At 63.9% G+C, this 10,960-nt stretch overlaps 2 protein-coding genes across 3 annotated transcripts; one reads left to right on the top strand and one right to left on the bottom strand.

Moving 5' to 3' along the window:
- C1QTNF1 (C1q and TNF related 1) lies at positions 1-5,060 on the bottom strand. Of its 2 annotated transcripts, none has more exons than XM_050319504.1 (5): positions 4,923-5,060; positions 2,333-2,471; positions 1,927-2,100; positions 1,682-1,809; positions 1-1,344 (listed from the first exon to the last, which is right to left on the bottom strand). In XM_050319504.1, the coding sequence occupies exons 3-5, from the start codon at positions 2,064-2,066 to the stop codon at positions 794-796; spliced, it is 819 nt and encodes a 272-aa protein (XP_050175461.1). In that variant the 5' UTR covers positions 2,067-2,100; positions 2,333-2,471; positions 4,923-5,060; the 3' UTR covers positions 1-793. The 2 variants fall into 2 exon arrangements, with proteins under 2 accessions (XP_050175461.1, XP_050175460.1); XM_050319503.1 differs by having other exon boundaries at positions 1,927-2,080.
- A 709-nt stretch (positions 5,061-5,769) lies between these two features.
- On the top strand, positions 5,770-9,446 carry CANT1 (calcium activated nucleotidase 1). The gene is made up of 4 exons (XM_050319509.1): positions 5,770-5,880; positions 7,405-8,044; positions 8,296-8,499; positions 8,919-9,446. The coding sequence occupies exons 2-4, from the start codon at positions 7,426-7,428 to the stop codon at positions 9,287-9,289; spliced, it is 1,194 nt and encodes a 397-aa protein (XP_050175466.1). The 5' UTR covers positions 5,770-5,880; positions 7,405-7,425; the 3' UTR covers positions 9,290-9,446.
- The last annotated feature ends 1,514 nt before the right edge of the window (positions 9,447-10,960 follow it).

The raw sequence follows: 10,960 nt of genomic DNA, 5'->3' as shown, positions 1-10,960 counted from the left end.
ACGTGGGGTGTTTAATGTAGCACGAGCTATACAGGGAGGTCAGAATGCTGCCCCACACCGTTGCAGCATCTACACTAACAAGAAGCCTGGCCAGCAGATAATCCAGCGGAAGAGGAAGTGGCTGAGGCTGAAGGCTCTGTGCTCAGGGCTGCCGGTGGGGAGCCAGCCCCTCCCAAGTAGAGGCTGTGGTGAGCAGTGAGGGACCCACAGAGGGAACTGACACAATCTGTTCCCATCACAGGTATGCTGCAACGCCCGCCCCACTGGCCCCCAGCTCTGCAGAAGGAAAGGGGGCCCTTAGTGGTTTATTGCCTTCCCTGATGGCGCTGAGCACCTTCTGCCCATTCGAGGCAGGGAACACAGCATGGTGCATGGAGGAGGAACACGGTGCACGTGCCTGAGCTGGCTTGCACCAGGACACGAGCAGTCACACTGTTCCCCTGGTGCCACCAGCTCAGCCGGGGCCACAGTGGGCTGTGCCCAGCAAACCCAGCTATGGAGCAGGTGTAGGGGGCAGGGAGGGAGCTCCCTGCCCACCCCAGGTGAGCAACTGCTTCCCAGTCACAAATGTGGCAGGGGCTGGAAATGGCTCCAACTCCTCCAGGTGTGTCTGATCGGTCTCAAGAAGCTGGAGTGGGGGAATTCACATACTGAGGCAGCTGCTGAGGGTAGTGGCAGTAGGGTGGGTGGATAACAGCATAATGGGGGTGGCATGCCCAGGATGAGAGGGCACAGGGGCTCCTCGGCCACCCGGCCCAGTGTACGAGGAGTGGGGGCAGTGGGGGCCTGGTGTTCAGGGGTCTCCACTGTACTTGATGAGGTGGCCAGTGAAGGTGATGTAAGTGTCATACTCATCGCTGAAGATGGCATTCTCACGCTCGCCCTTGTAGAGCCGCACCCAGACCTCGTCCTGCTCCTGCAACTCCAGCATGACACTCTGGCTCTGCATGATGCTGCGGTCACTCACCTGGGCGTAGAGGATCACCACCTCTGCCCCATTGTGCATGATGTGCAGGTATGTCTCCTTCTGGTTCCAGGTGTGCACATTGAGGCTGAAGTAGTAGATCCCAGGGACATAGCAGTAAAACTTGCCCGTGAACATGTTGAAGTGGCTGTAGAGGTTGACAAACTCCGTGTCGAAGATGAGGGTCTGGTAGTAGTCATTGCTGTGCAGGGGTTTCTTGCGGCCCACTGAGAAGGCGGCGTAGTGGTTCTTGCAGCGCTCCCCCGGGGCTCCCACGCTGCCCTTCTGTCCCTTGGGCCCCGCGTGGCCCCTGCTGCCGGCCACCCCTGTCTTGCCAAACTTGCCCTGGATGCCGCGCTCGCCACGGTCCCCCTTCTCCCCTGGGCAGAGCAGGAGGGAGAGCTGGACTGTCAGGCGGGGGCCAGCACTGAACCCATATCCTGAAGGCCCGTTTGCCTGACAGAGAAGGATGGAGGCAGCAGGGATGCCCCTGCCCCCTCCCCAGGCTCTGGTGCTGCTGCCCAGAGGCCACCAGAGCAGGGGCTGCTCACACTCTGGTGTGGCTCCTGCCCTCTGCTCATGCAGGGCACTGAACCACAGGTACCACCCCAGCTTCTTGCTCCCAGTCTGTGCAAGAGCTGGCACTGGAACCCAGAGTGGCACTGGTTGTGGGGCAACAGATGCTGGCACACAGAGTGGGGTCCTGCCAGCCCTCACCTTTCAGGATGGTCATGTTGATCTGAGGCAGAGGCTGGTACTGGTCGGGCGGGGGGCAGCAGCGGACACAGCGGGGCTGTGGGGGCAGCCCCTCCTGGGCACCATCAGCCTTCTGCTCCCATGTGGCCCTGGCAAGGCAGAAAGCAAAGCCCAACAGGGAGCTACAGGGGGAGCAGGGGCCCTCTGCAGCACCAAGGCTGCTTTGGCTCCCATTTTGCAGTGCCCTGGCCCTGGGGTCCCCTCACCTGGCAGCATGGTGCTGAGACGGGGCCTCTTCAGCATCTGTCCACCGCTGCTGGTTGGGGTGGGGTCCAGTCTGGCTCCCCACAGGGCAGGACAGCAGCAGGCAGAGCAGCAGGACACCATGTGCCCACAGCCCCTCCATGCCTTGGTAGTGCCCTGTGAGGTGCCAGGGACAGCTGAGGGGGACAGGAGTGTGGAAATGCCCAGCCCAGCCATACCCTGTACTGTCCTGGGACAGGACCTGTGCACTGCACACCCCTAGGCTTCTGGCTGGGCTGTGGGACACGGTGTCACCCCAGTGAGCACCTGGGGAGACCCACACTGGGGCAGTGTGGAGGCTCTGGGCTCACCAACAGGTGGGCCAGGGCCATGTAGTCTCCCAAGTCCTGATACAGCAGAGGGGATTACCTGGAGAGCTGAGGGTGGAGTGGAGCAGCAGGCTCTGGATGACCAGCCAAGTCCTGGGACGAGTGCTGCTGCTCCTGTTCAGCCTGGTTTCAGCTGCGTCCCATGAATGCCCAAGAGCAGCAACTTAAGATGTCAGCACCTGAAAAATTACAGGCAGCTCCAGATGCCATAAGGCAAATGTCAGGGTGCAGCCCTGCCTGTGTGTGGGACTCCAGCCCTGTCTGGGGAGCATATCTCCGTCCTCACTCCTGAAAGGATGCAGCACAGGCTGCACAGGCTCTGCAGGGGGCTCCTGTGCCCCAGGGGCTGCTAGCCAAAGGGTTTGCAAGGGCACAAGACCGTCTTTTTCAGAGACATGGATGTGGGCTGGCAACCCCAACTCAGAGCTACCACAGGGAGAAACCTTCTTAGGAGACCACATCCTGTGTGGGGCCAAAACTAATATTTGCAGTGGTGGTGGCCCCGTGGCCCAGCCCGGGCCCTCCATGGCCCTTCCCTGCCTTATCGCAGCCATATCTGCTGGAGACGTGAGGCTGGGCACGCAGCACCTCGTCCTTTGACCCCGAGGCACCAGGATAGCCTTGGCCAAACAGGCGTGTGGCACTGCCCAGCGCTCGGCATCCCGCGGCAGCAGGGTCCGAGGTGGTGCCGGGTTGGGATGGGGTTGGCTGCTCCCCAGCCAGGAGACTTAGGCGTCCAAGGCGTCTTAGCCAGGCGCCTCCCTGGGTTGGGACTGGGTGCGGCCTTTGCTGTTCTCCCCTCCCAGGCAGCCTCACCACCCGGCCGTGCTCCACAGCGCTGACAGCATCCTAGAGCACGGCCCAAGGGGCAAAGGGCCTGTACAGCCCTGCCCTGCCCTGTGTCCTGGCGGTGGGCGAGGCCAGGAGGGATTTTGGGGCAGAATCCTGTTGTTTTGGTGAATGCCTGTTCTCGGAGCACTGGGGCCCTCAGTCAGTATTGGGTGACTGTTACTCTTGTTCCCAAGAAAGGGGTCCAGGGACTGTGTGTGCTCCTGCAACGGGTGCAGAGGGCATTCGAGGCCAGGCAGATGACTGGATCATGAGTCACTGGAACCGGGAAGGGGCGAAGGAATGGGGAAAAGCTCCAAAGGGCTTTTCCCACTGCTTGCACCCTCTGCTAAGTGCCTGGTCCCTTTGCATGGTTCCTGGGCCCCTCTGTCCCACCAGCTCTTACTCCACTATCTTGGCCCATGTCTCGGTGCTGCCAGGTGTGGGGAGAGGCAGGGCTGTGGGCACTCAGCTCTGAGGCAGGGGAGAGGCAGACTCATGGATCAAAGCATGGAGAAGGTCAAGTAGGGGCTTGTGAGCAGGTATCACCCAGGGCCAGCCTTGGTCCTGGCTCTGCTCACCCTGCCTGGCCTTGAGCCACTGAGCACGGCATGGAGCATGGCGGGAGCATGGGAAGCCTGTGGATTTTCTCAGCTCTGAGACCATGAAATCAGACATTCCCCCGGGACCCAGAGCAGGCTCAGCCCTGGGGAAAACGCAGTGTCCCAGGGAGCTGCTCCACGAGGAGAAAACCTCACCAGGAAGTTCCCACTGCAGAAGACAGTGTTTCCCAGGCTGCCGGGAATGGAGCGAGCATGTGGCACACACAGGGCACGTGGGGCTCTCAGGACCCCCAGCATGTGCCCCCTGTACCCCATAGGTGTGCCGGGTGGGAGGTGCTCACATGCGTGTGGGCACACACAGCCCTGCCGAGGGACGCGGTTTTTCCTGTCAGGATTGGATGCTCTCCAGGAACCTGGAGATTTAAACTCAGCAGCTGCAGAAGCCTTGGGACTGCAAGTCAAAACATCCCAAAATACATTCCAGATAGAGATAAAGACCAGGATGAAACAGAACAAAGCCTGGGGGAGGAACAAGGGTCTCAGGGTGGTGTGTAGGCAGCAGGACCTGCACCCCCTGCTTTTCCCTCCACTCAGGGTGGTGGATACAGACTTCCCTGCTCCACAGCAGCTGGAGCTGGGATGCCTCTGGGATCGTGCTGGTGGGACAGGACACCCACGTTCTGCTGCAGCAGCTAGAATGGTTGCAGAGCTCTTTTTTCCCTCCTGGAGCAGCGCAGACCTGGCTGGCAGCAGGGTGGGGCCTGCACAGGGTGGTTGCAGCCTACCAGCTCCAGCAGCACCAGTAAGATATTGTGCAGGGGACCCCAACAGCCAATGTGTCCCCTACAGAGGTGCTGGGGGGGCCCAGCCTGAGTTTGATGTGTTTGTAGGGACAGATTTTTTGGGACCATAGCGAGGGCAGGGCTGGGAAGGATCTGTGTCCTCCCTGAGCCATGGTGGGTCGGGCTGTGCCCTCAGAAGACTGTGAGGCTCGGCCCTGTGATGTCCACCACCCCACCCCTTCACAGGCAGGAGAGGGGCCTCACTGGGCAGAGGGGCACACGGACCGGTGCCCCTCGCTGGACCTGCCCCAGGGCACCCGAGATCCTGGCGAGGCGAGCCGCCTTCGGGTGACTCCGCAGGGATGCCGCAGCAGCTACAGATGGGAGCATAACACGGTGCAGCTCTGGGCCCGGTGCCCAGGCCTGCAGGGCCCCCCAAAACCTGCCCCCCACATACCTCTGGGGCAGGGCTGCTCCCTCCCTGCGCTGCCTTTGCTGCCCTAGAGCATCCCCCAGGCCGGGGCAGAGCCTGCCCGTGGCCGATCGGTGTCTCCCGCTTCGGAGCCTTCTCCTCGCTCGGCCCGGGCGGAAATGCACTTTTTGGAAGCGCAGGAGGCAGCGAGGCGCGGGACGAGGCTCGCAGCCCTCCCCCGCCAGATGTGCGCCCGCGGCCGCCTTAACCATGTGTGGTCCCGGGGCCGGCCGAATTAACCGTGTGTGCTCCCGGGGCCGGCCGAATTAACCGTGTGTGCTCCCGGGGCCGGCAGAATTAACTGTGTGTGCTCCCGGGGCCGGCCGAATTAACCGTGTGTGCTCCCGGGGCCGGCAGAATTAACTGTGTGTGCTCCCGGGGCCGGCCCCGCCACGGTCACGAGCGGGCCCCCGGCGGGTGCCGCTGGCCCCGATGCAGGACCCTGCCCCACATCGGGAACGCCGCCGGCCGTTCGCTGCCCCGAGGATACCGGGGCCAGCAGAGCCCCAGCGGGAACCAGCTTTTGGTGGCCGGACACGCACACGGGTCCCGCACCGCACGGCTGGATCTGTCCCGCTCCCCACACCCCCAGTGGCAGAGGGACACGGGGGACAGCCGGCACAGCGACAGAATCTGCTGCAGGCTAGGGTCGGGTTGCACCGGGACCTGCAGCGAGGTCATGTCCTCCGGACAGCAGGGCTGTGCCCACCCCGCAGGTCCGGCTCCTCCGCCCGCCCGTGTGCGAATCCCTACCCGGGCGGGGCCCGCCCGGCGCGGACTGCAGCTCCCGGCATCCCCGCGGCGGGCGGGCAGTGCTTCCTGGGGCTGCTGGGAGTTGTAGTTCTCCGGGACGCGGAGCTCTGGTCGCTCCCGGTCGCGGTGAGCGGGGCCGCCGGGAGCTGTAGGCGGCGGCTGCGCGCGGCGGGGGAGCGGCGGCGCCGCGGTGAGCGGGGACACGGGCGGGGGGCGCCGGGCCGGCAGCCGGGGGTCTCCACCCGGCGCTGGCACCGCGGGCTCCGAGCACCCTGCCCGGGCGGGAACGGCAGGGTCTCCGGGGCTGTGCACCGCGCGGGGGGCGCGGGGGACCTCAGGGCCCCGCTCAGTCCAGTGGCTTTCCCGGGAAGAGGCGCGGGGGTCCCCAAGGGCGCGCCCGGCGGGGATGGGGGGGTCCCCGTGTCCATGCCCGGGAGGGTGCCTGTGACCGTGGCCCGGGGTTTTGGGGGTCCCCGAGGCCGTACTGGGGTCTCTACAGCCGCGGTGGGAGTTAGTACACCCAAGGAGGGGTGCCCTGGCACCTGCCGAGGGCGATGCTCCAGGGTCCCGGCGGGGCGAGGGGCGCTCCCCAGTCCGCCCCAGCGGGGTCCCGGGCCGAGCAGCCCCGCGGGCTCTCCGTGTCCCCGCCGCGCCGGAGCCTCCCTGCCCAGGGTCGGCCCCCCACGCTCAATGCCGGCTCTGTTCGCCGCTCGGGCTGCTGAAAGGCACATTGAGACCCTGCGGGGAGCACGACTCGAGCCCAGCGCGGGGACACGGGCCCTTTGGGGACAGCCCTGGGATGGCAGCTGGGGACCCCTTTCGCTGCCGTGAGCTGGGGTTCTCTGCCCCAGGCTGCATGGCGTGGAACAAGCATGGGTCCGGTCCTGGGGGTTTCTTGCCCCCTGACCAGCACGGGGTGCCCCTCTGTGGGAGTCCAGGCCACTGCCACGTCCACTGTGCAGCAGGGAGGGAGGTGGCAGCGAGGAGAACTGCCGACGCTCTGGCCCCGCGGGTGGACACAGCCTGGGGTGGGCTTGCAGTGCCCACATGCCCAGACGAATATACACTGTGAGCATGTGCAGGGGTGGGGGTCTGCTGTGTCTCTTAAGGCTGAGCATGTCGGGGTGTGTGCCCTGTGCCGTGCTTCCTGCTCAGGTGTTGGCATCCTGCTCGGGTGGAGCTGCCACGTGTCTCACGGTGTCCCTGTGGAGCCTGGGGACACATTCACCCCTCACCAGTGGGGCCTGTTCCCAGGGCTGCGGGAGCTGGGCCAAGCCGACCAGCCTCCCCGGAGGCAGCAAAGGTCATCCTCACTCCCAGAGGGGAACCTGCTTGCTCCTGGGGCTGTGTAGGAACATGTCCCAGGACACCCCAATACCGGGCTTGCACTGAGCCGGGTACTTTGGCTCACTACCTGGGCTACAGTGACCCTGGGCCAGGTAAAGGTGCTGGGCAGGTCGTGTGTTCCTGCCAGTGCACTAGGGCTCTTTCTGTTTAGGGAGGGCACAGGGGGGCTAGGTGAGAGGGGCTGAGAGTGGTTCCAGCAGCAAACAGCCCCTGGGTGTGCTGGCTCCTACCTGCATGAGGTGGGAGTACCTTTTCCTGCTACAGGAGAGGGGATGGGGCCCCTCAGGGTTGTGTCCTGCTGCCCCCCGAAAGCTCAGTTGGTGCCAACTCCAGCAATCTGACCTTCTCCCTCCCATCTTTCCACTAGGTTCTCCTTGCCCCCACTCTAATGCCAGTCTCGCCCTGCCATGAGTCTATGAGCCCCCTCCGGATCAGCGTGGGTGGTCTGCCTGTCCTCGCGTCCATGACCAAGGGTGCTGATCCCCGCTTCCGACTGCGCTGGAAGGCCATCGTGCTGTCCTCAGCCTGCGTGGGGTTTGTGCTGCTGCTCCTCTGCCTGCACCGCTCCTCCCCGGCACGACATGGCCCCCCCAGCCCTCACACCTGGCAGCTCAGCCTGCGGGCAGGGGACCGCTACAATGACACCTACCCGCTGTCCCCCCCCCAGAGAAACCCCGAGGGTGTGCGCTACCGCATCGGTGTCATCGCGGACCTGGACACGCAGTCCCGGGGCTCCCAGGAGCACACCTGGTTCAGTTACCTGAAGAAGGGTTACCTGGTGCTGTCGGACAGTGGGGACAGCGTGACAGTGGAGTGGGACAAGGACGAGAGCATGCTGCAGTCCCACCTGGCTGAGAAGGGCCGGGGCATGGAGCTCTCTGAGCTGGTGGTTTTCAACGGGAAGCTGTACACTGTGGATGACCGGACTGGTGTGGTCTACCAGATCGAGGGCAACAAGGTGGTGCCCTGGGTGATCCTCCCAGATGGGGATGGCACTGTGGGGAAAGGTGAGCTCCCGTCCTGCCCTGTGGATGCAGAGCAGCGAAGCAGCGAGCTTGGCTCTTTTTGGCTTGTTGGGGTGGGGTGTACCTGTGACCCCTGTGCCTGGCCAGGATGGGGACAATTCCTGTCCAGGGACCAGCTGTGTGGGGCCTCCTGTGCCCAGTGCCAGGCTCTGGGGTGTGGCGTTCAGGGTGTGGGGCCAGTCTGATGCCCTTGTGCTGGCCAAGCCCCTCTCAAGCCGTTCTCTCCACCACAGGCTTCAAGGCAGAGTGGCTGGCAGTGAAAGACGAGCACCTGTATGTGGGGGGACTGGGCAAGGAGTGGACCACCACGACGGGGGAGGTGGTGAACGAGAACCCCCTGTGGGTGAAGGTCATCGGCTACAAGGGCGACGTGAGCCACGAGAACTGGGTGGCAAACTACAATGCCCTGAGGGCTGCAGCAGGAATCCGACCCCCAGGTATGGAGCGGGTGCAACCTCCTGCCACCCCATATCCCACACTTTGACGGCTCCAGGGCTGGTCACCCTCCCTAGGGATACTGAGACTGGGTGAGATTTAAAGGCCATTGACAGTCAGAGACCTCCCTGTGTCCTGGCACAGAGGCCAGAGCTTTCCCCTGCCCTGGCCATTTCCGTCTCCTGAGTGTGCCACGAGCAGCTGGGGTGGCTCAGCTGACACGGGGCTGGCAGTCCCCTGGGCAGAGCAGGATGTGCCAGGTGCCCCTGTCTGGCTCTGGAAGGGACTGAGATGTTGCTGTTGGGCAGTGGGGCAGGAGGAGGCAGAAATGTTCACAGGGGCTGCAACCTGTGAAGTGTTTTGGAGGGGCCCGGCCAGTGCCCACGTGCCCCATGCGTTCACACTCCGCTTCCTGCCGCAGGGTACCTGATCCACGAGTCGGCCTCCTGGAGCGACACGCTGCAGCGCTGGTTCTTCCTGCCGCGCCGCGCCAGCCACGAGCGCTACAGCGAGAGGGCGGACGAGCGGCGAGGCACCAACCTGCTGCTGAGCTCCACCCAGGACTTCGGGGACGTGACAGTAGGCCGTGTGGGCGAGGTGGTTCCCACCCACGGCTTCTCCTCCTTCAAGTTCATTCCAGACACGGATGACCAGATCATCGTGGCGTTGAAATCAGAAGAGGACAACGGCAAGATCTCCAGCTACATCATGGCCTTCACGCTGGATGGGCGCTTACTCCTGCCCGAGACCAGGATCGGGAGTGTGAAGTACGAGGGCATTGAGTTTATTTAACAGACTTTTGGACCGAGTAGAGGGGTGCGGGCGGCCGAGGGGCATGGGTGGTCCCTGCCAACCTTCTTTCAACCTGGGCTCTGTGAGGGATGCCAGGCAGCACTCCTGGCTCTGTTCTTGGCCGTGGCCTCTCCGGTAAAGCATTGGCTGTGCTGCAGCAGGCGTGGTGCGAGTGTTTCGACAGTGGCACCTGGTGGCAAGGGAGCACCACCACAGGGTGCTTCCGGCCCCGGTGGCAGTGGCCACATCCCGGAGCACCGGTTCCCGGGCAGGCCCCACTGCAGTCCTTAGTGCCCAGCCCCGAATTGCGACAGACCCCTCTGCGGTGGGTCAGCGACTGTGGTGACATCCGGTGACATCCGGGCTCTGGGTTTGCAGCTGAGTAGCAGCTGAGCCCCAGCTCTGCAGCTTTGCCTTGTGTGCTGTGGGGCTCCCCAGGCAGAGGAGGGGGTGTGCAACTGAAGCGGGTCAGACCCAGATCAGGCTTTTTCCCCAGAAGCTGGTTTTCCTTGCCTTTTCCTATAAGCTGAGTGAGGTGATGGCTGGGGTGACAGGTGGCCTGTTTCTGGGAAAAGTCACACGTGGGAGGGGGCAGTTGCTGTGTCCCTCTGCCCCTGTCACCACAGGGGGTGCAGCAGTTCCAGCACCACTGGTAGCACCGGTTCCACTGCCGCTCCTGGTGCTGTGGTACCAGCACAGTGGCAGTGCTTGTGGGGGAGGGGCAACAGGTGGTCCCAAGCGACTGATGGGGCCACCAGCCATGGCCAGGTGTAATGTGGGCCCATCCCAGTGCCGTTCCCAGCCCACCCCCTGTGAGCCGTGTGTGTGCTGGCTGTGTCTCCTAGGCCTGGCTGCACACAGCCCCAGCCCCAGAGGTGGCTCCAGCCCCAGAGCTATCAGCTCTAGGAAGAGCTGAGCCCTGGACAGGAGCTGCTGGGAGCTGGTGGTGGCATGGCCATGCTGTCCAAGGGCTGCCGTGCTCAGCGCGGAAGCAGAGCCAGAAGCGCCAGCTCAGCTTCTCAGGGCTGACAGCAGCTGGGAAGCATTCGTAGCAGCCCGAGGCTTTGGCCAGGGAGCCTTCTCCAGAATGTTGTGAAATCACATCCGCAGCCTGTGGCCTCTGGCAGGAATTTGCGCAGTTTCAGGAGCCAGAAGTGTCAAAGGGGCATCTGCTGGCCCCAGAGCCCTTCTGACCCCTCTGACTGTGGGGGCTGTGTCTCGTGGCCTGCCCACGCTCCCCGGCTCAGCCCTGCCCTGCCCCAGGTCACAGGGCAGCACATCCTCACACCAGGGCCAGTGTTTGGTAGGGTACTGTTCCTGGTTTGGTTCCCCTTAACACCCTGCCCCTGGAGCAACTCTGCCAGCAGGCAAGGCTTCAGCGAGCTGGGCCTGCGTACTGGCCCAGCTGGTTTGGGGGGGCCTTGGGCCCACCGTGCCCCTTTGTCGTGCCCTGGCACTGTCCTGCAGGGGGTCCAGCAGTGCTCGGGGAGGGAAGGACCTGTTGGTACAGTGACCTGGCTGTAGTTGGGTGGAAGGACCTGCAGAGGACGGAGCCCTCCCAGGAGCCCAGACAGGCTCTCTCTGCCTCATCCCTGTTTACACTGTCGGCACCTTTGCGAGCCGTGCGGAGCGCGGACGAGGCCAGACACGTGTTTTCGTTTAGCCCAGACG

Source organism: Myiozetetes cayanensis, unplaced genomic scaffold, assembly GCF_022539395.1.
Source record: "Myiozetetes cayanensis isolate MyiCay16 unplaced genomic scaffold, myiCay2020 scf22, whole genome shotgun sequence".
Taxonomy (NCBI): domain Eukaryota; kingdom Metazoa; phylum Chordata; class Aves; order Passeriformes; family Tyrannidae; genus Myiozetetes; species Myiozetetes cayanensis.
This window is presented reverse-complemented; position numbering and strand designations above follow the sequence as displayed.